General features: G+C 38.1%; 4 protein-coding genes and 1 non-coding gene across 6 annotated transcripts; 3 read left to right on the forward strand and 2 right to left on the reverse strand.

Annotated features, from left to right (window-relative positions):
• Window positions 1–2,046: 2,046 nt before the first annotated feature.
• Window positions 2,047–3,800, forward strand: LOC136237819 (pantetheinase-like). Its single transcript, XM_066028034.1, has one exon. The coding sequence runs from the start codon at window positions 2,135–2,137 to the stop codon at window positions 3,641–3,643; it is 1,509 nt and encodes a 502-aa protein (XP_065884106.1). The 5' UTR covers window positions 2,047–2,134; the 3' UTR covers window positions 3,644–3,800.
• LOC136237820 (zinc finger CCHC domain-containing protein 10-like) lies at window positions 3,695–4,445 on the reverse strand. Its single transcript, XM_066028035.1, has 4 exons — window positions 4,297–4,445; window positions 4,099–4,245; window positions 3,984–4,040; window positions 3,695–3,928 (listed from the first exon to the last, which is right to left on the reverse strand). The coding sequence occupies exons 1-4, from the start codon at window positions 4,368–4,370 to the stop codon at window positions 3,760–3,762; spliced, it is 447 nt and encodes a 148-aa protein (XP_065884107.1). The 5' UTR covers window positions 4,371–4,445; the 3' UTR covers window positions 3,695–3,759.
• Window positions 4,362–12,184, forward strand: LOC136237818 (ankyrin repeat, PH and SEC7 domain containing protein secG-like). Of its 2 annotated transcripts, none has more exons than XM_066028033.1 (23): window positions 4,362–4,556; window positions 6,799–6,855; window positions 7,335–7,749; window positions 7,806–8,054; window positions 8,118–8,217; window positions 8,274–8,324; window positions 8,523–8,810; window positions 8,864–9,487; window positions 9,544–9,635; window positions 9,690–9,767; window positions 10,130–10,241; window positions 10,293–10,369; window positions 10,417–10,491; window positions 10,534–10,604; window positions 10,711–10,781; window positions 10,841–10,955; window positions 11,011–11,065; window positions 11,121–11,177; window positions 11,232–11,327; window positions 11,600–11,648; window positions 11,700–11,808; window positions 11,859–11,955; window positions 12,013–12,184. In XM_066028033.1, exons 4-23 carry the CDS (start codon window positions 7,938–7,940, stop codon window positions 12,028–12,030), a joined length of 2,352 nt encoding a protein of 783 aa, XP_065884105.1. In that variant the 5' UTR covers window positions 4,362–4,556; window positions 6,799–6,855; window positions 7,335–7,749; window positions 7,806–7,937; the 3' UTR covers window positions 12,031–12,184. The 2 variants fall into 2 exon arrangements, with proteins under 2 accessions (XP_065884105.1, XP_065884104.1); XM_066028032.1 differs by having other exon boundaries at window positions 4,363–4,556; window positions 7,335–7,689; window positions 7,928–8,054.
• Trnay-gua (transfer RNA tyrosine (anticodon GUA)) lies at window positions 7,796–7,878 on the forward strand. The gene is given in 2 exon segments: window positions 7,796–7,832; window positions 7,843–7,878. It is a non-coding gene; the product is annotated as a tRNA-Tyr (tRNA).
• Window positions 12,185–17,331: 5,147 nt separating the features above from the next.
• Window positions 17,332–20,182, reverse strand: LOC136238658 (uncharacterized). The gene is made up of 2 exons (XM_066029231.1): window positions 20,033–20,182; window positions 17,332–18,430 (listed from the first exon to the last, which is right to left on the reverse strand). Exons 1-2 carry the CDS (start codon window positions 20,111–20,113, stop codon window positions 17,600–17,602), a joined length of 912 nt encoding a protein of 303 aa, XP_065885303.1. The 5' UTR covers window positions 20,114–20,182; the 3' UTR covers window positions 17,332–17,599.

The raw sequence follows: 20,182 nt of genomic DNA on the forward strand, positions 1-20,182 counted from the left end.
TTTTGAATCATTTGAACAACCTAGCTAGTAATACTTTCCTGACAAAGTTATTGAGGCATTTCACTCAGAAAGCTACACATGGGCAAGACATTTCCTCTAGTGCTTAGCTATATCGTGCTCATGAGCTGTGTAGCTAGCCATGATCCATCAACAATTAATTTCTTTGTACACTTTTGCAGAATTAGTATAACTAATGCTGTTAGTTAAGCTTGAAATCCAACATGAATTTTCCGCTAATTGAGCAAATAATACTATTTTGCAGTGTGTCATCACAGTGTACATTACTGGGTATATGTAAGATTCTATAGTCCTGATCATCCGTTTGCCTGCATCCATTTGTTAGCTAGGGAGTGACCAGAAACTAAGGTATGACTTGGAGTGGCCTGTATAGTGTGTAACTTGCGTAGTTCCAAAATGGGAACTGAGTGGACAAAAGCTCCAAACTTTCACAGTGTGTTCTTCTGGTGACAAATATTAATTTTGGGGTAGGAGCCACCTCCAAATATTGTTGCAATCACAGAAATATGAATTCATTATCTCTATTAGAGTACGAGTGTCTTATATTGCTGAGAAAATGCAATCTCCTCTATCTGTTTGTTACTTGTGATAGTTTATAGTACACCCAATATGCATAAACGGCTTTCAAACATATCCACAATTCATGTTAAAATCCAAACAAAGTGTACCAGAAATCATTTTCAATGGTTTTGTCTAAAATTCAATACACATTTTAGGATTTTATCTGTTAATTCAGTTACTACTATAGTGCTATGACTTAAAGATATACTGATGAACAGAGAAACATTTATAAAGAAATAAATGAGAAATATTTTACAAAACACTCTAATAATGCAGTCGTACCTATACTTAAAACGTTAATTCTACTTATCACAATTACAGCTGCATAGCTCAGTGCATTTCCACTGTGCCTTCTTACACACACATCTTCCTCCACAATCTCTTGAACTCTTACAGCCACATTTCACCAACTGTGTACAGGCTTTTGAGGCCACCGGAAGGGTAATCCAAACAGGAGACCACTTATTTTCTTCAGTTAATTTCCAGCCAAAGTCTGCTGGATTTGGTAGACTTACATGAGCAATGTCACTGCATGGTGACCCAAATGCCAGCTTGGTAGGCAACTCGTCTACAGTGTTGCAGTAAAGCATTTTGGGTTGGTGGAATTGATTCCATTGTCTTGTGTTTTTTTTTTTTTTTTTGACAAAATAACTCTCTTTGCATGGGCCTCATTAATTGACTTTAAGTTGCTAGTCTTGTCGTACATGACAATACAGCAACGTTCCAATAGCTTGAAGTGGTTACTGTCTGTAGTCATTGAAGAATGTGGGTGAGAGGCCATGTAGAGAAATGCACCAATGACATCAGGAAATGATTTCCATGGTGATTTCTTTGCCAAAAAAGAGGAGGTTGTATTGCAACCAGTAAAAGAGTGAAAAATAGGCAGTGAAGAAGATTTCCCATTACAAACTGTACTGATGCTAATGTGTTTAAGTAAGTTTAAACCTAATACCATGCAGTACCAAATGCTATCCATACATGCATCTGCAACAGGGTGTCTCTCAAGCAAACTGCACAACTTTCCAACAAAGATTACAACCATATCTGTATCAACAGTACTACATACTAAGCAGTATAGTAGCACCATTATCAAGTGCATCATTAAAGGCATGCCGTGTACATTCATGCACTGTTCACATGCCAAAGGAAGGTTACATGACATCACACTTATGAATAGCTTTAGCTAATTCATAATAGCTATTCAGTGTTCAGTGATGTGGCAATATATACATAGCTACATGCATGTTCTAATGAGACAAAAAAAAACTGAAACTGAAAAGGTTTGGCACAGCCTCGGGCACAGCCAGCTGACCAACTGACCAAATAATTATCGTTGATAAAGGACATAAAAATCCTTACATAGCTCACTACTGCTCTAATACTGTGACTGCTTTATTAGAGTGACTGCTTTATTAGAGTATCTCGATCCGCTCAGTATACTAAAAAAATTTGGAAGGTCAATAGCCCACCCCGCTATCTAAGGTGATCTCCAGGTGCGGCGTGCGAAGCTGATCTGCTGACCTGTTTTTCTATGAGAAGTTAGCTCGAGTTTATCATGGGAAGGTGGAAATTTTTGTCAGTTCTAATATTTCTAGTTACTGTGATTATTATTCGCGATGTCCGAAAATCAGACGCCTCTTCTTACAGAGCGGCAGTAGTCGAATTCAAGCCCTACACGAGGCCACTTAGTCTGATCCCTTGTAGCAAGCAAGAGGCTCAAGATGCCATGATGAAGAACGTAGAATCGTTTGAAGGGTTCGTCAAAGAAGCGCACACACACGGGGTACAGATTATCGTGTTCCCAGAGGATGGAGTCACGGGGGCTAAATTTGCCACTAAAATAACCCGCTATCCTTACATGGAGCAAATCCCAGATCCTTCAGAGGGGGTCAACCCTTGTCTAAACAATAAATATCAGGACAGACCTGTGCTACACAAACTCAGCTGTATGGCACGGCAATATGAGATGGTTTTAATAGCTAATGTTGGGGATACACAACCATGTACATCTGATTCAGATCCTAGCTGTCCACAAAATGGACATTACCAGTATAACACTGACATTGTACTTGGTGCTGATGGTAAACTGCTGACAAAATACCACAAGACGCACTTATTTGATGCTGAAGCTTGGTCTCTGGACTTCCCACCAAGTTTAGAAGTGGTAACATTCCAAACCTCCTTTGGAATATTTGGGATCTTCACATGCTATGATATCCTTTTTTGTGACCCCCCTTTTGACCTCATTCAGAAGGGTATGAAGAATATAATATTTCCAACATTTTGGGGCAGTCTGTATCCATTTTACATATCTGCCCATCTGCAACAAGGTTGGTCATGGAGAACCGGTGTGAACTTTCTAGGTGCCAATCAACACAACATCAAGAAAAATGCTGGTGATTTTTATGCAACTGGCAGTGGAATATATTCAGCCGGGTATCCTCTAAGTTATTACCTCACTGGAGCCACATTTAATGAACCATTTGGTGCACTTTCAATTGCTGATGTACCACTTGAGCCACTGAGTGAACCTTTGCCTGTAGTAAATGGAGTAATTGCAAATGTTAGTGATATTCTTATGAAAACTGCATACATAAACTATACCAATCATGTACTGACAGAACCCAGTGGCTACGTCAAGGTGTCTTACAGAAATGACGACTTGAATATTGCAATAACCTGTGAATTAGATTACAAACTAGATAGTACTGAAGATGATGTGTATGCGTTTACTGCTGCTGTGATGAAGGAGGATGAAAACCCACACAACAACTTAGCATACGCTATCTGTAGTCTGGTGAAGTGTAATGACAGAACAAGTTGTGGAGTTGACCTACACTCGACAGGTTATAAAACTTCAACTACATTCACAAAACTGAGCATAGCTGGAAACTTCTCTACGGAAAGTGTTGTAATACCAACCGTTGTGGGCAATGAGTTGATGTTACTAAGTCCTTCACTGTTCAGCCTAAGTGATTCCAGTCTGGTGCTCAAAAAGAGCAATGGAGTGAACCTATTATCAGCAAATTTGTGGACAAGAGTCGGCAAGAAATGTTCCTTATAAGAATACAGTTAAACATTATAGCTAATTGATTTGTAAACCCTTCTAATAGTCCCAGTGGGGTCACTGCACAATTTGGTGTATTATTAGTGTAATTGTATGTATACATATTGACAATTTTAAGACTGAGAATCACTTGATGATGAATCAGTCGAGCTACTACTGTCACTACTAGAACTGGTCCCATCACTATCAGAATCACTAGTCCCACTAGTGCTTTCTTCACTATCATTGTCTTCATCTTCACTACTACTGCTGCTGCTACTGCTGCTTGAATATTTCTTGGCTCTACAAGTGAAGTTATATCGTGTAACTGTCCAGTTTTACCACGCGAATCTCTTACCGTTTTTTCTGTTTTGAATTTTTCTCTGCTTTCGCCATTGCTGCGCGTATTGCTTGCCTACATTATAATGGTAGTAAACATACAATTACTACATATCATGCACATCCTCTCTCACTGTTCGCTTTCTTCTTGTTTCCTTTTCTTGCTCATCTGTTTAGTTCTGGACGGTCTGTACAGGTATTTCCTCTTACCCGTACACTGGTATGTGAAGTGTCCATATTGTAGACACTTTTGACAACGATAAGAACTCGCATCTTGTTTACTACATTTATATCGAATAGCGCGGGTTATAATATTTCAAGATATTTCTTACTTCTTCTGGTTTATAAGGTATAACCTCGCCGTAGATGACCCCACAGCTGACGGAGGAAGGCTGGCTGCCGACATAGCACTTGTTTTCAAGTGTGCAACAAATAGAACAATATGCGTTAATTAGGAATATTGCAATGATCAGGAAAGGACGGGTTCGAGGTAACTTTAGAAACATTGTGATAGTTGGTGGACTATTTTCAGCAATTGGAATCGTTCTAATACCGATCTACCTGCATCCCAAGCTCTACCCTGAAGTTTACAGTCAGTAAAATATGTCTCAGTGCATATAGCTAGTGTGTGTGCATGGCTAGTTTAACTCGCTCTTATACATTGCACAGATTTCACACATTTGAGGCTATACTATGTTGTTTAGAATATCAGCTGTTTTACTAGTTGTAGCATTCTAAAAGCTAATGGTTATATTTTACGCTGTTGCTATTGTTCCAGCAGTCACGTGAATAAAAATGAAACTTAGACAAAAAAGGGTCCTCAAACAAAAAAACAACAACAAAATACTCGACTGAGAATCAAACCCAGGACCTCCGGTGTGTGAGCCCAGAGTCGTAGCCACTGTGCTACATGGCTCCCAGCTACCCAGTTTCTACCTTATATATGTCCGAGTGGAGTAACTTTTATACATTAAAGACAAAGGTGAAGAAAAAACCAAAACTGAACCCGACCCTAACCTTACATTTGCCTGTGGACTACTTGTCGCGTGCCATAAAGTACAAGACACGAGGCAAACTACCCCTAAAGTTTAATACTGGGGGCATACTATATACTAGACGCGTGTCAACCCCTAGATCATGTATGTATTTGATAGTGAGAGAAATCTAGTGGACTACCGGAACATAGCCCTGGAAAAATATTTCTGGCTGCCAGAACAATAGCAACTTCGTACATTTTACTTACCTGTTAAGTAATATGAGACTTTTTGCACCAGCTGTAACAGATAACCTGCCCTCGATCCTGCTTATATAATAATCATAATTTTCATTTTGGATGTAATCAAGTTTGCCTGGCCTAATGCACCTACATAATGTCCTGGACTGAGGTGGTGAAATTAATATGAAACTGTTGCTCTACTATGGGATGTTTGACAGATGTTCAGTAAGTGCCTACTTACTTGTTGCTGCTACCTTCTATATATTAAATCTCCGTGTTGCAATTAGGAGAGAGTTTATTAGGGCTGTACTGGTTTCACTAAGTACTTACTTTAGAATTATATGCAAGAACAAGTAGCGACACTAAATATTTTGGCTACTTCATCACTGCACACTTTTATTTGTAATGTACACCAAAAGAACTCAGCTCATTCATATATCAACTTATATATATTGTGTAGAGATTTTTATACAAGTTCTAATGGACCTTATCCGTAATTATGTCACAACATAAAAATGGCCGACAGAGTAGGGGTACTTTGTACAGTGAGCCATTGGGAGAGATGGCGTTTCGCTATGATAACGTTTATGCTGTGCAGTGAGGGGCTAGGTGAGGCATACATATTTACTTAGAAGACGAATTAGCGTTGTTTTATATTGATAGCAAAATTTAGGTCTGCTTTCACATGGTGAATTATTTTGTACCACCAATCCATGCTAACTAGTCTTTTACCTTCATTATCTGATGGCTCCGTGTCCACAAAGTCATAAATAAAGTCTGTTTTGATGAATACGCTGCGAAGTACCCCCACTCTTTGCGCCATTTTGTCAATTATGACGTAATTACGGATAAGGTCCATGCAACTCATTGTGAATGAGTTCATGGTGAAGTAGCTAAGCAAATACTACACTGTCAAATTAAAGGTCGCTAGTGGGATAGCATTCACAGAATAAATGCCCCATAGGAGGGCCAACTAAATCCTACGTGCAGTCTTGAAAATTGACTAATGAAAAGCAAACGGACAGTTTTAATATTCTTACAAAGTATCCACTTAGTTATTATTTTCATGATGCTGCCTGTAATGAAGGATTTGCAAATGTACATTATGAAGTAGGTCACTTCATGTAGTAGGTCACTTCAATGTTGTTGTTGTTGTTACTGTTGTACATTTTTATAAACTGAAGCACTGGTACCTTAGCGATGGAAGGATCTGACTTGCAAAATTATATACATGCTGAGTCCAGGAATCTGATCACAAGCACTTGACTTACCATCTAGTTGCATTGTGAGCATATTATGCCAGCCATGACATCCTGTGATCTCAAAGGAAAGCAATGTCCATTCAACCCCAACATCTCAATGTTAATACTGAGTATTGTATTGAGTTGTGTAAATGCACTCATCACACCTTCCAGAGTTCTTGTTAACCACCCCAATACATTGTATGGCTTTTGTTGATACCAATACCAAGTGCCTTGTTTGGTTGCACTATACACTGTATGATGCGTTACCAGCCTCCTCTGCATATCTGCCTATTACTTGTGTATTGCTATGGTACAGGGTGGCTATGGTATGATGGGTATCCCAAGAAGATGTATGAAATTGTTTTTATTCTTAGGAGAGAAGCAGAAGGTGATCCGTGACAAGCACAGTCTAGAAGAGACCCAACCTGGAGGTATGTTCCTGAATCAGTGTATATCCAGTGTACTACTCATTCAAAGTATGTCTTCTATTAGAGTGTATGCTCTAAAGTGGAGCCCAACACCTTGAAGTATGGACACTTTGAAATTGTTTGTGGTCCAATTTGTATTAGTGCATTTAGATTCCTGAAATCAGTACACCTCAACACCTTGATAATCAGGACACTTGTCCATGGTCCTATCTGTAAACCTAGTGTTAACCCCTGAAATCATAACTTCATGACAATTCTGTATTTGACATGTTAAGTAGGTCCCAAACTTAGCTAGTGCACGCCGTAACAGTAATAAGGCCTTGTCATTATCAAGTTTTTCTCATACACATGGTCCCATTAGAAAGTATTGCTTTTACATTGAAAAATTCACCTATGTAGATTCATTAAGTTTGTTAAAGCTTTGTTAGCCAAAATTTTCATGCAGTGTACTATTTACTGCTGTTACTATTGTGTTGCTGCAGGTATGAGAGTTTGGGAGAACCCGTTTCAAAAGCGAAAGTCATGAAATGGTGATTGTCTTGGTTGACCATGATCTGCTGTGACTTTAAAAAGAAGCAACAAACAATTTTTACATTGCATTGTACAATAATTTGTTCATCAACTCTTACAGTTTATAAATTGACGGAACTACGATGTTATACGGTGTAATATACTGAGTGGTTAAGTATTGACCATTGCTGTTTTGCAAAACCGAAATGGGTGGGGCACGTCTCCGTTGTGCGTTTGGGCAGGCGTGAAGTTGATTCAACTACTAGTGTCACTGTGAATCAGCCTAATCAACTCTTTTAAACGCCGTGGACTGTCATTGTAAAATACGTGAGTGTTTTTTTGTACCACAACAATTGCCAGAGGGCGTAGGGGAATTACCGTAAAATGGTTAGGGAAGAACAAAAGGGTTCTGAAAACCATTCGATTACTGTATCCTTCGATAGCTCAGTTGGTAGAGCGGTGGACTGTAGTGGTATAGTAATCCATAGGTCGCTGGTTCGACTCCGGCTCGAAGGAAGTTTTTTTTTTCGTTTTTTGTTACCTTTTCGTCACCACTTTTTTTCAGGAATCTGACGATGGAGGAAAACAAACTAGCTATTCCACCAGGAGTAGTACCTTCAGAATCAAAAGAAGATTTGTACAGACAACTACAATCAGAAGAGAATCAAGAAGACATGTCTGTTTTGAAAGATGTACGTTAGTATTGATCATTTTGTAAGGGTACACAGAATGTGAGTTAAACTGGCTGATTACAGGATGTCCCCATGGAAACAAGTGAAAGTCCACCCCTGCAAGAGCAACTACCTTCTGAACGTAGTGACACTCCCACTGCAGCTTGGCTGGAGCATTCAAAAGGTTGTCATTTGAATTCATAACTGCAGGCTGATGAACATTTTATTCTTTAAACACAGAAGTACCTGATGACAATGACAACATGGGAGGATCATCTTCTGGAAGTTCTGGTAATTCTAGTATAGCTAGAACTTTTAAGGGGGAAGCAAAGTATTGAAAGATCAAGGCAAATGAATCAAACATTCAGTAATTTAAATTGTGTAAAACTTTCTAATACTATTCAGTTGCAACAGTCACAAAATTTTAATATTTTGTCCCTTTAAAAGATTCTAACTATACCGCTTTTAAATACCACTGTGGATTTGTAGATTTACTAAAAGAAGTTCTATCACATCAAGATCAGCCTTCTTCTCCCAAGCGACCACACTCACCACTTAGAAAGAAATTCAACAAAGTGGCACCCCTTGATGTGTCTAATAAGAACACAGACTCAAAACCATCACTGGAGTCTCCATTGATGGAAACTTCTACTGCCACTAATGGTATTAAACTAGATACGTATGAGCCGCAGATTGGTTCATCCACTGTCATCACTAACACAAGTGCTGTAACTGACAATGCTTCAGTATCTGAAACCGGTCATGAATCACTAAAAAGTTAGTGTAATTACATTGTGTAGTAGTGTGTGTATTCTATACTGTGTTACTAGCTAAGAATGAGCCTGTGTACAGTGCAATTGTTAAGGTGAAACCATCACACCATCAATTTGATTCTAGTAATATCGGCACATCAACTCCCACTAACACCAACCTTATTTCAGAGGATCATCAGGGCTATAGTTTACCAGTGACTGATCATGATGAAGTCAATCATCAACATTCTGTTAAACCCAAATTGGAGTCAGAAGTAGTCACTAGTCCTTCAGTTGATGAAACAGACAGTCACATCATTCCCGAAGAACCTGAAATCCCAATGTCCACACATGATCCTAGGACATATAACCAAAAGCCACCTCCAAAAGAGGCAATACAGTTGATATCTATCAAGCCTGTCTCAGATACTGCAGTAGTTTCAGACCACAGTTTCCCAGCTGGTAGTTCATATGACATGCAGCCAATACATTACATGGCATCCACTGGAGACAAGAAGAAACTGGCACAACTCATATCGGAACTAAACCCTGATGGTGATGACCAGGCTAGGGTGAGAGGGAGTATTGATGTGAGAGACAGTGAGGGACGTACTCCACTGATGCACGCCATCCACAACGAGCATTTTGCTTGTGTGAAAATGTTAATAGATGCTGGAGCTGACATCGACATTGTGTCAAATGGTAAATGTATATACAATACTCTTGTGTGATAATAAAGCCCTAAATATTGTATATAGATGGTAGTACTCCATTACATCATGTCTCCTATAATGGATCCTATGAAATGTTGGCACTATTGCTCAGCCTTGGAGCTGATGGGATGATTCCAGTATGTCATGTGATCCCCTTATGTGTTTGTGTATAATATGAGTTCATGTCATAGGATAATAATGGGAGATATCCTCTTCATTGGGTGACTAATAATTCTGATCCAAGATGTACCCAGCTGCTACTTGACAAGGTCAGTAAGGAAAAAATGGAAGCTTGGACTTTGTGACTTTGTGACAACAAAGTTTGGCAAGATTAAGTTGTTAGCAAAATTGAAGTAAAGTTATCAACCAATTGCAATTGTAGTGGCTCTACAGTGGGTCTCTCCAAATTTTCATTGTTTACACTACTTTGCTTTTCATAAACATTTACATGTACACCTGTACGCTTATTATGTGCAGTGTGTATGTGTGTGTGTGTGTTCGTTGGTGTTACTTGGAATGTATATAACTATATTAGGCACAATATACAAGACACACACATATATAGATATGGTTGTTCAAAAACATAATACCTAGTGTATATACTCTAACATCAACTGTTATATCTCTATAGGTGGCAGAATTAGATGTTAATGTACGAGACAGTAGTCTGATGACTTCTCTGATGTGGGCAGCCTTCCATGCCAGACCAGAACACATACAAGTGTTGAAACAAAATGGAGCAGGTCGTTATGTCAAGTTTTAAACTACGTTATAAAATGTTACACACTACACAGACACAACACTAGCAGATATAGATGGAATGTGTGCCATCCACTGGGCAATACACAAACACGAAACAGGAACACTGAAGGTGAGCTTGATACTTCACTAGTTAAAATGACTGTCAGTGACCTGTAGGAGTTGATCAGTATTGAAGCTACCAAATATCAGGACAACAAGGGTAGAACTGTGATGCATGTAGCAGCAGATGAGGTTAGTAAACAGTCAGACAGTGTTGTAATGTGTGTACTGCAGGGATGTGCTAAGGAAGTTAATATCATTAGAAGTATTAGACCAACCAGTGTACAAGATTTTGACAAGCAAGGGTAAATTGAATTTGTTAAATGCAAAATGACAAAGATGCACTTTACAAAGAAAACACTCAAATTAAACAATCAACTTTTACTAGGTATAATTGTATACATTATACAGGCGTACTCCATTACACTGGGCAGTTGTGTGTGACAATCCTGATGTGATTAAGGCACTTTTGGCTGCTGAAGGTAATATTACTTTACACTATCGATCACCAGCGCTTGTTAAATAATTATTGTTGTACCAGCTAACCCCAACATCAAAGATGTGACTAATCGCACTCCATTAGACTATGCTATGGAGAAGCAATTCAATTATTGTGCACTTTTGTTATCAAATGCACAACAAAGTGGAGAAGTTGGGTCAGTATAAGTCACTATTATGTGTGTGTTCTATTAGAGTGTTTTACCACACTAGAACTGATCAAGGACAATTTACCTTTACTAGTGCCCAACAACAAGGACAGTCTCCAGTATGTTCAGCAACAATTTTTACTGTAGTCAAGTAATGTCACATTACTGTCACAGGTAGCAATAAATACTAGTGAGCAAAATTTGTCTGAGGCCAGAGCTACTCTGTTGAAGGTAACATAGTACAGTGAAGTGACCTAGTGTAGTTATAACAATCACAAATCATAGAACTTGTCTGTCGGTTGTTGGATGTACAAGTTTACTGAAGATGGCAAGGGACCAATGCACAAGAGATTTTTTACTGTATTGATAGACAAACAGAAGGTACTGTACACTTACCCAATTGTGACCGGAAAGGGTCTTCCGCACGCATTCAATTTACTGAGTTTAATGACTCACACCTTCAGATTGGAAAAGGATATTGACTTGAAATTTGGTCAGTTGTGAGCACCAACATAGCTTGGTGGATGGCAAATTTTCAGGTTAATAATTATGTTTTTGAGATCTTCCAAGTTCATAGAATTGGAGTGTACGGAAAATTCTTTTTCGCAAATCCGGCCACAAATATGGTAGTACTCTCAAATGTTCTATTATAGCTCTGTTGGGCCAAATCAGCTGAGCCAGCTGATAAAGATATTAAATCAGGTAACCATATATTAGTAAAGAGGTATGCTACATTTTATCGTCTTCCTCCAGACAAATTACTAAATGTACGATCTTCGGTTAGCCCTTTAGTACAGGGTAGGAAAGATTTTGATCCAGTTGTGAAACATCGCTATGCTTTTACCATCTTGACCACTCACCGGTAACCCTTGTGATCATCAAATCACTTGTTAAACATCTTGACCACAATAGTGTGATCAATGCGATAGCCTTGTCTTCAGAAGACTACAAGATTTGGGTCAATGGACTACAGTTTTTACTGGAAATTGGTCCAGAACAAGCAGTACAGGTGAGATATAAAACGTAATATCTAATACACGTACTGTATGTGCAAATTTATTATTAGCTTGCTACACAACACTGATTGAAGAGAACATTATCAACATAACCAAGAATTAATCATAACTAGCTGTTTACTTATTCATTTGCATATCTGTAGCATGACTCATACATCTTAAAATTGTTTGATTGTAACATAACAATGCTGTGATGGTGGTAGTAATAGTATTGTAACTCGAGCTTTCAAAACAGCCAACCCCATGTAACAAACTTGTAAGCCACAGCTCTTGCCAAATCAATCCAAGAACTACTTTGTAAAGCAGTACTTGAGCTCTGCTGGGTGCTAGTACTTCTTTGCGTATTAGCTTCTCTCTGTGCCTTAACTTCTCTCTGTGAATTAGCTCTTTTTTGTGACTGCAAGATAGAAACTTCCACTAGAAAATCATCCATCATTTTTTCAATCTTATCCACACTAGTATCATCCTGTACTTGTTTCATCAATTTAAAGTTCATAGATGACAGAGCATTCATGAGCTTATCACTCTCCTCTTTAAACTTCATGATCAACTCTACTGCCTGGGTTACTATTATCTCATCATTGCCTTCATCAACATCATACTTAAATCAGTTTACATAGTCTATCCATCTCATTAGAACCAGCATAAATTTTTTTCTTGAGTTTACAATATCTAATAACATGTTGTATATGGTCTTCTAATTTACCAATCAGATCCATCCATTTTTCGATGTAGTATATTTGCATACTTATCAAGCCATGGCTAGTTTCATACTGCATTACTTTCTCCATCAACTGTTGATTATCTTTGGTCAACATCTCATTTAGATCCATTGACAACTGATATTGATCTGCCAAATTCTGAACTTCATCTATCAACTTGTGGTTTTGCTTTGTCAGTGTCTGATTTTGACTTACAAGTATCAGATATTGATATGTCAACTCCTTGAGCTCATGATTTTGCAGTGTCAATGTTTGATTCAAAGAATAAATTTCAGCCCACACTGCATAAATGATCCAAGCTAGTACAATAGTGAGGCACACCAACAAGTAGTGCTTCTTCCTCATGACCCACTGCACTGCAGCTGCCACCACATACTGTATGTGTAAGTAGAATGTACTCTAGCAATACTGTAAGAACAGTTACTTTAACTATAACAAATCCTATATTGCTCTGTGTGTGTATGTGTGTGTGTGCGTGCGTGCGTGCGTGCGTGCGTGCGTACGTGCGTGTGTGGCCTTGAACCCTGGATTGCTGGAACTGTAGGCCACAGTGGGCTAACCACTGTGCTACCGCTGCTAGCTACCCACTATCCCTACTTTTCTACCTTATAAATGTTACTCACGTAGTAGTCTCACTATATATAGTAAGAAGAATGTAACTTAAAGGTGAAGAAGAAACCAAAGCTGAACCCGACCCTAACCCTAATGCTACTTTTCGCGTACCCTAAAGTTGAATGCTCGGGGCAACTACTAGACATGAAAATAAAAACCTTTCGGTTCAGTAACCACTTCCAAAAATATTTATTAGTAATGTAAAGCCATTTAAATACCAGAACCATGCTTCCTTATTACATGAAAGGAATTATGATGCTTTAAAGATATGAATCTAGCACCAAAAAATGAGCTTGTAAGTATTGTGTAAATCTGGGACAAACTTATATAATAATGAATTTTAATTTAGAGACAAAAACACTGTATAATAACAAAACGATGGGATAGAGAATACATACATACATGCCTCTTAGCTAATGCATGAACTTGCAATCAGTCAATTTAATACTTAATTACTGGGTACTTCTGCTCTTAAGACAGAAAGCACCTTTTCTCTCAAATGCAGGAATGTATACAAGATTTTTGATGATGAAAATAATCAAAATATACCATATCAGTAGAGGGAAACTTTCGCGGGGGAAAACTTTAGCTAAATTGGCGATTCGTTACACACTAAATTCGCCAAAATTATGGAGATTAGCATCTTTATAGCTATGATTGAGTAATTTAGCTTGCTATTTGCCAAAGTTTACCCCACCAAAGTTTCTATCTATACAGTACCTTGATTCCAACTGCTAGTAAAAAAGCCCCATAAATGTTCACAAATTGGCTTTTTAAGGTGTTTGATCGCCTGTTTTAGGACATCTTCATTGCTTGATTCAACTGCTTGATTTTGATTCTAGTTGCAAGTAGCTAGCCCTACATGACTAGTGAATGCCTCTTGAAGTGTGCATGTCTAACTCAATGGAAGAGGTCCAGATGAACTTTGGATGCTCATGCTGTCACCTGCATGGCATAATTGAGGGTCCATCTCCCGAAACTGTTTTAGTGTCTGAAATGCAGATCTGCAATGTAAAAAATGATATTGCTAGAAACAAATCCCTAGTGTGTTACCTTTTGTGCCCCATCACTTATATAGCTATACCACCTTCAGTTTGTGATCGTGGATTTGGGGTGCTGAAGCACCCCCTCAAAATTTTACCACATGCAAGCTAGGTCTGATTAAGACCGTGTAGATACAGCTCGAGAAGACTTTAAACGCTTGATCTTTGACTTAATTGAGATCTGAGCATTCCTAACATCACCAACATAGGTATAAGCTTGAGAAGGAATCAGTGATTGTAGGGGCCGAATTATTTCATCAGAAGCAGGGAACTCAGTAGATGACAAAAAGATGGGATTAGAAATGCCCAATCCTCCCATTCTAGCAGGGAGAGCAAACAAATCTCTCTCAAAATCACCAGGAGGTGAACATCCATGGCCAGTAGCAGATGGTATAAAGTGGTGGTGAACACAATTCTCTAGAGGCTGAAAAAGATGACTAACGTTTGGAACAGTTCTGGCAATAAATAACCACTTACTAATGAGGCCACGAGAAAAGGCAGCGTGAGGCTGTGTAATTGCAAACAAAGCCAAGACTTTTAGCTCATCCACCCAAGAGGAAACTTTACCAGATACAACCATGACTCCCCTGATTCGGAGACTGTGGAGCCAGATCAGAACACACTACAAATGGTGAAACAAAATGGAGCAGGTCACTGCTATGTCGAGTTCTAACTGCAGACGCAACACTGGCTAACAGATATTGATGAAAAATGTGTAGTGCTATGATCAACTGGGCAATACATAAACACAAATTAAAACAATATAGATATTTATGGCTCCAAAATGCAGTGAGTGGTTATCTCCAGACCTGAACTGATTCAAACTGTATTAATTAGTGTATGCATGTAGCTATATCTTTATATTTCACACCTTGCCATGTCCATACGGGTGTTTATTTAACACTTCTCTGTGGTCACAGGTGACTGAAGACACATTCACACTTTTATTGTATATATATACATGTAATAGTTATACCACGGACACGAATGCTTTGCCTGATACACACGTGCCCAAGGGCCGCAGGCCCGAGGGCAAGTGCATATATACAGGCAAAGCACAAGTGCGCAGGCCCGAGGGCAAGTGCATATATACAGGCAAAGCACAAGTGCCCATGGTATAACTAATATGTTCTACTTTAGCATGCAGACTTACTTAATTGGCAAAATCTTTAGTTGGTATGTCCTTCTCTTATATAGGGAACCAAGGCTGTGATTGTGGGATTGAATTTTGCCAAACAAGCTGTGATTGTGGGATTCAATTTTAATACATCACAAACAGTAGTTTGATTTTACTTTTGCTAAAATAGTAATTTTAAGAGACTAGTGTTTATCATGTTTTAATTACTACATTTACAAAAGTAAAAAACAAACTACTGTTGATGTATTAAAATTGAATCCCACAATCACAGGTTATTTGGCAAAATTTAATCCCACAATCACCGACAGCTTGTTTGATTCCCTATATAAGAGAAGAGGATAACAGTATAACATCAAAGAAATCTGATGATTTCTGGGTATAGTGTGCAATGTATCGAGTTAACGAGATATACACACTGGTGGCAGTGTGTATATCTCGTTAAGGCAGTGTGTAAGAAGATATACACACTGGTAGCAGTGCATATATCTCGTTAACATTTTGAGTCAGTGCAATATGTGATATATATGCACTGGCTTTCTTTTGATCTGAGGTGTGAAAGTGGTACATATATATGTGTGTGTGTGTGTGTGTGTGTGTGTGTGTGTGTGTGTGTGTGTGTGTGTGTGTGTGTGTACATTCTCTCATTGTTTCAATGATGGTATATATCAATCGATATAATAATTTTCCAAGCAAAAGTAAACATTTTAAAGAGAAGATACACAGTAACACAGAAACATATAACAAATAAAGCTAAATGAACGAGTCAGGCTGGATTAGATCAATTGGCAGTGATGTTAGAGATTGACTAAAACATCCTTTAGAAGAATATATAGATCTTCGTAAACATCATCTGATGGCAGAACGCAGAAGGGAAAAGATATGCAGCACTTCACCCATCCCATTATGGCAGCATAATGTGTATCACACTTGTGGGAAAGGAGAGAGGCAAAATAGGAACACTGAAGGTGAGCTTAGTAGCTACTTCACAAGTATGATGACCAAGCATCTATGCCATGTGCACATGTCCTGTAGGAGTTAGTCAGTGGAGAAGCTACTGAATACCAGGATAACAAGGGGAGGAGTGTGATGCATGTTGCAGCTGAGGTTAGTAAAACTGTGACAATGATATGACCAGACAATGTTGTAATGTATGAATCATGAGGATGTGCTAAAGATCAACTAGTGCATGTACAAGATTTTAACAAGCAATGTACCTGTAAAGTGCACTTGCATGGAGTGAGATCGTGAGATCTGAGGTTAAAATGAGTGAGATTTGCTTATACTTATTGAGTGAGGTCTCCTCTTAGTAGAAAATTCCTATAAAATTGCAAAATTGGCCGCTTTCTTCAGTTATATATATATATATATATATATATATATATATATATATATATATATATATATATATTATAGTATATATATATATGAGAGGTCTGAAGTGAAATTAAATTACATGAGAGTCGCAGTGCATGAGATGAAAACCATGCATATGCATGAGACAACAATTCGATGCGTGTGTCTCACATGCTATAGTGAGAGTTGAGGTGTCTGCATTAGGTAGTTTAACCCAAAAGCACCCACTTTTAGGTAATTTTTTTACAATATCACCCGCAGTGCTTGTTAAATAATATTATTGTTGTATTAGCCAATCCCAATTAACATCATGCAAACTCCATTATAGACTATGCTATGGAGAAACAACCAATTATTGTGCACCATTGTTACCAAATGTGCAACAAAGTTGGGTTAGCTATTGTGTATGTTCTATTAGAGTATTATACACTGTACACTGCCCAATTAAGATTTTATGCTTGAGCTCTCACATTTTTTATTATAGCTCTGCTGAGCGTGGGTCAATGGGTTACAATTATTACTGGAAATTGGTCCAGAACAAGCAGTACAGGTGAGTAATGAATCATTCAATAAACTTTACATGTAATTGTTTTGTTAGCTTGCCACACAACACTGAAGTAAACAAGAAACATCATCAATACAATAACTATTGTGTGCCAACAAATGTGATGCATACCCCATAGTACATAATGGGCATCTTAAAATAGCTTGTTCATATTAATTTGAGTATATAGCCACTTAACTTATCATGTCAGCAGTGTGATTAAAGTTATGAGAAGAGCCACTTGCCCACCCATGATAATAACTTGTAAGCTACACCCACTGTAATATCTTTCCATGAACTACTTTGTACAGCAGTGGTTGAGCTCTGTTGTGTAGCAGGACCTCTATGTGAAGCAGTAGTACTTTCTTGTGTTTTAGCTTCAGCTTCTTTCTGTGCTTTAACTCTTTTTTGTAACTGCATGATGGCAACTTCATTTAGAAAATCATCCATCATTTTCTCAATCTTATCCGTACTTGTACTATCTTGTAGCTGTTTCATCTCCTCAAAGTCCATTGACCTTAAAGCATTCATGAGCTTATCACTGTTCTTCTTAAACTTCATAATAAGCTCTACTGCCAGGGGTACTATTATCTCATCATCGCCTTCTTCAATATCATATGCAATTTGCTGACGTAGCCTATCCATCTCTTCATAATCTGCGTAGAATTTGTTCATTAGTTTGCAATATCGGATAACATAATGTATGTGTTCTTCTAGTTTACCAATTGGGTTTATCCATTTTTTGATATAGCTTATTTGCCTAACTATTACACCATGGCTAGTCTCATGCTGCTCTCTTTGCTCCACTAACTGTTGATTATCTTCAGTCAACTTATCATTTTGATCTATCAACTTCTCATTTTGATCTGTTAAGATCTGGTTTTCTTCTTTGATTAAGTAAAGTTCACCTCTCAAGGATTTAATTTCAGCTTTTAAATTATTATCTTCAATCCAAATTGAGAAGATTAAATAAACAATCATCACACCAATGACAGGCACCAACAATTTTATGTTATCCTTGACCCACAATGTACAACTTATAATCATAGATTGTACCTGAATGGTCATTAAAATAAATAAATTGTAATAACAATAAGTAGATAAGCATGCATTAATTTTCTTTAGCTATACGTGCATAGGCTATACATGCCTCCATGCACGGTTCCTTCTCTAAAGCATGTAATTTTTGTATTATAGCCATTACTTTCAATTACAAGTTATACTATCCATTTAAAAAGCACAATTATAACTGAGCAAGATATGAGGATAGCTATAAGCACAATGGGGCTACAGCATAGTATAAAATTATTTACCTCTGCTGTTACGTACAATTACAGAATCTTGGGAGGTGATTTTGCTCTGGTGTACAATTAATATAATTGTGCACAAGGAACAGTTATAGTTGATGTAGCTATTTTCACCATGCTGAGTTTTCCCTATACATGCATGTATGCATGAAAAACTCATTAAATCTTTTTATTTCTTGTCAATATACCCATGACATGGCACGCTGGCTTGCTTGGCCTCACAACACTACCATGAGACTAATTACCCTTTTTACAGCTTTGCATGCATGGATAAAATATTGCTCTAATAAACAAGTACTGAATGTTCTATCATGCAATAACATTTTCACTGGCCATGCATGCAGGACTTACAGTGCATGTATACGCCTCAGATGCTAGCATTATGCTTGATGCTTCCAGGTACCTATTATGGTCAAAATTATGCCAGCATAATAGACTGATGCCTAAGCATAATCAATTATTAGTTTCTCATCCCCATTAATTAGCTGTAGGGTAAAATTAATAGGCTGGTAGCTACCTATCTATTTCTGCTAAATATCACGGGGGTATACAACATGGAGCCATGGCAAGACTTACACTATTAAATTACAATACATAATTATTATAGCATGCAGGAAAGTTCAGTTTAGGCAAACCGATAGATTCCAGTCTGGGGTGGCTCTAGGATTAAAAATCCTGTCAGTACTGATGAGCAGGAGACAGCAATGCAAGCAGCCTGCTCAAACAGGGATCTTATGACACTTCACAAGCATTGGCCACTTGGGCAATTGTACATGTGTCTGGCATAAAATGATCTAAACAACTAATCTCAATGGAAATGAATAAGATTAACAGATAAGCCAGAAAGCTGAAGGTCATATTGTAAACAGCTGTACCGATCTTCCTTCAAAGCTCTAGCAGCCTAAAGATGTTGCTGGGTATTGGTGGGGATAGTTAGTTTGAGCAAACAAATGGAACACCAAGTCAGGTCCGTTAAGGGTGGAGGATGGATTGGTTGGAATCAGTGGTGCTAGGAGGGAAGACACTAGCAAGATATCCTTATAGATCAGCATAGAGTTTTAAAATGTCAGGTAAGTGCTGTTGGAGTCCGTGAACGAGAACCTGAAGACTGAATCATGTCTCCAGGTAGACCCTATACTTACGTACAAAAAGATCAGTTTTACCAAGACTGTACAGTATGCAAGAAAATAATGGAAGAATACGGAATAACACAGGAGTAAGCGTGGACGGGAAACAGAGAATTTATTTGGAGTGGCCTTACGGATCGGTGCGTGTGAAAGCGGTCTTGTCTAGCGCTCATTGTCTATCGTAGTCTCTAGGCGTGAATATTAAACAGACATTTTGAGCTTACTTCTGGTTTTCTTAGCTTAGGAAGTTCCGATATCAAGTCAATAAGTGCACGAACCATCTTTATCCAAAAGAAAATATCCATTTTCAGTGCTCGGTAAATACAACTCTCTGACCACACAGTGATCAAGCAAAACAAGGGAATCGCCCAAAC

This window comes from Dysidea avara, chromosome 11 (assembly GCF_963678975.1).
Source record: "Dysidea avara chromosome 11, odDysAvar1.4, whole genome shotgun sequence".
NCBI lineage: Eukaryota > Metazoa > Porifera > Demospongiae > Dictyoceratida > Dysideidae > Dysidea > Dysidea avara.

Coding starts and splice junctions, on each gene's coding strand:
- LOC136237820 (XM_066028035.1), bottom strand. CDS start 4,370: ATGTCGGCAGCCAGCCTTCCTCCGTCAGCTGTGGGGTCATCTACGGCG. Junction 4,246..4,296: donor TACCTTATAAACCAGAAGAA/GTAAGAAATATC, acceptor ATATAAATGTAG/TAAACAAGATGCGAGTTCTT. Junction 4,041..4,098: donor AAACAAGAAGAAAGCGAACA/GTGAGAGAGGAT, acceptor ATTATAATGTAG/GCAAGCAATACGCGCAGCAA.
- LOC136237819 (XM_066028034.1), top strand. CDS start 2,135: ATGGGAAGGTGGAAATTTTTGTCAGTTCTAATATTTCTAGTTACTGTG.
- LOC136238658 (XM_066029231.1), bottom strand. CDS start 20,113: ATGGATATTTTCTTTTGGATAAAGATGGTTCGTGCACTTATTGACTTG. Junction 18,431..20,032: donor CTAAGCTAAGAAAACCAGAA/GTAAGCTCAAAA, acceptor ATGACCATTCAG/GTACAATCTATGATTATAAG.
- LOC136237818 (XM_066028033.1), top strand. CDS start 7,938: ATGGAGGAAAACAAACTAGCTATTCCACCAGGAGTAGTACCTTCAGAA. Junction 11,178..11,231: donor CCAGAGCTACTCTGTTGAAG/GTAACATAGTAC, acceptor CACAAATCATAG/AACTTGTCTGTCGGTTGTTG. Junction 11,649..11,699: donor TGATAAAGATATTAAATCAG/GTAACCATATAT, acceptor GTCTTCCTCCAG/ACAAATTACTAAATGTACGA.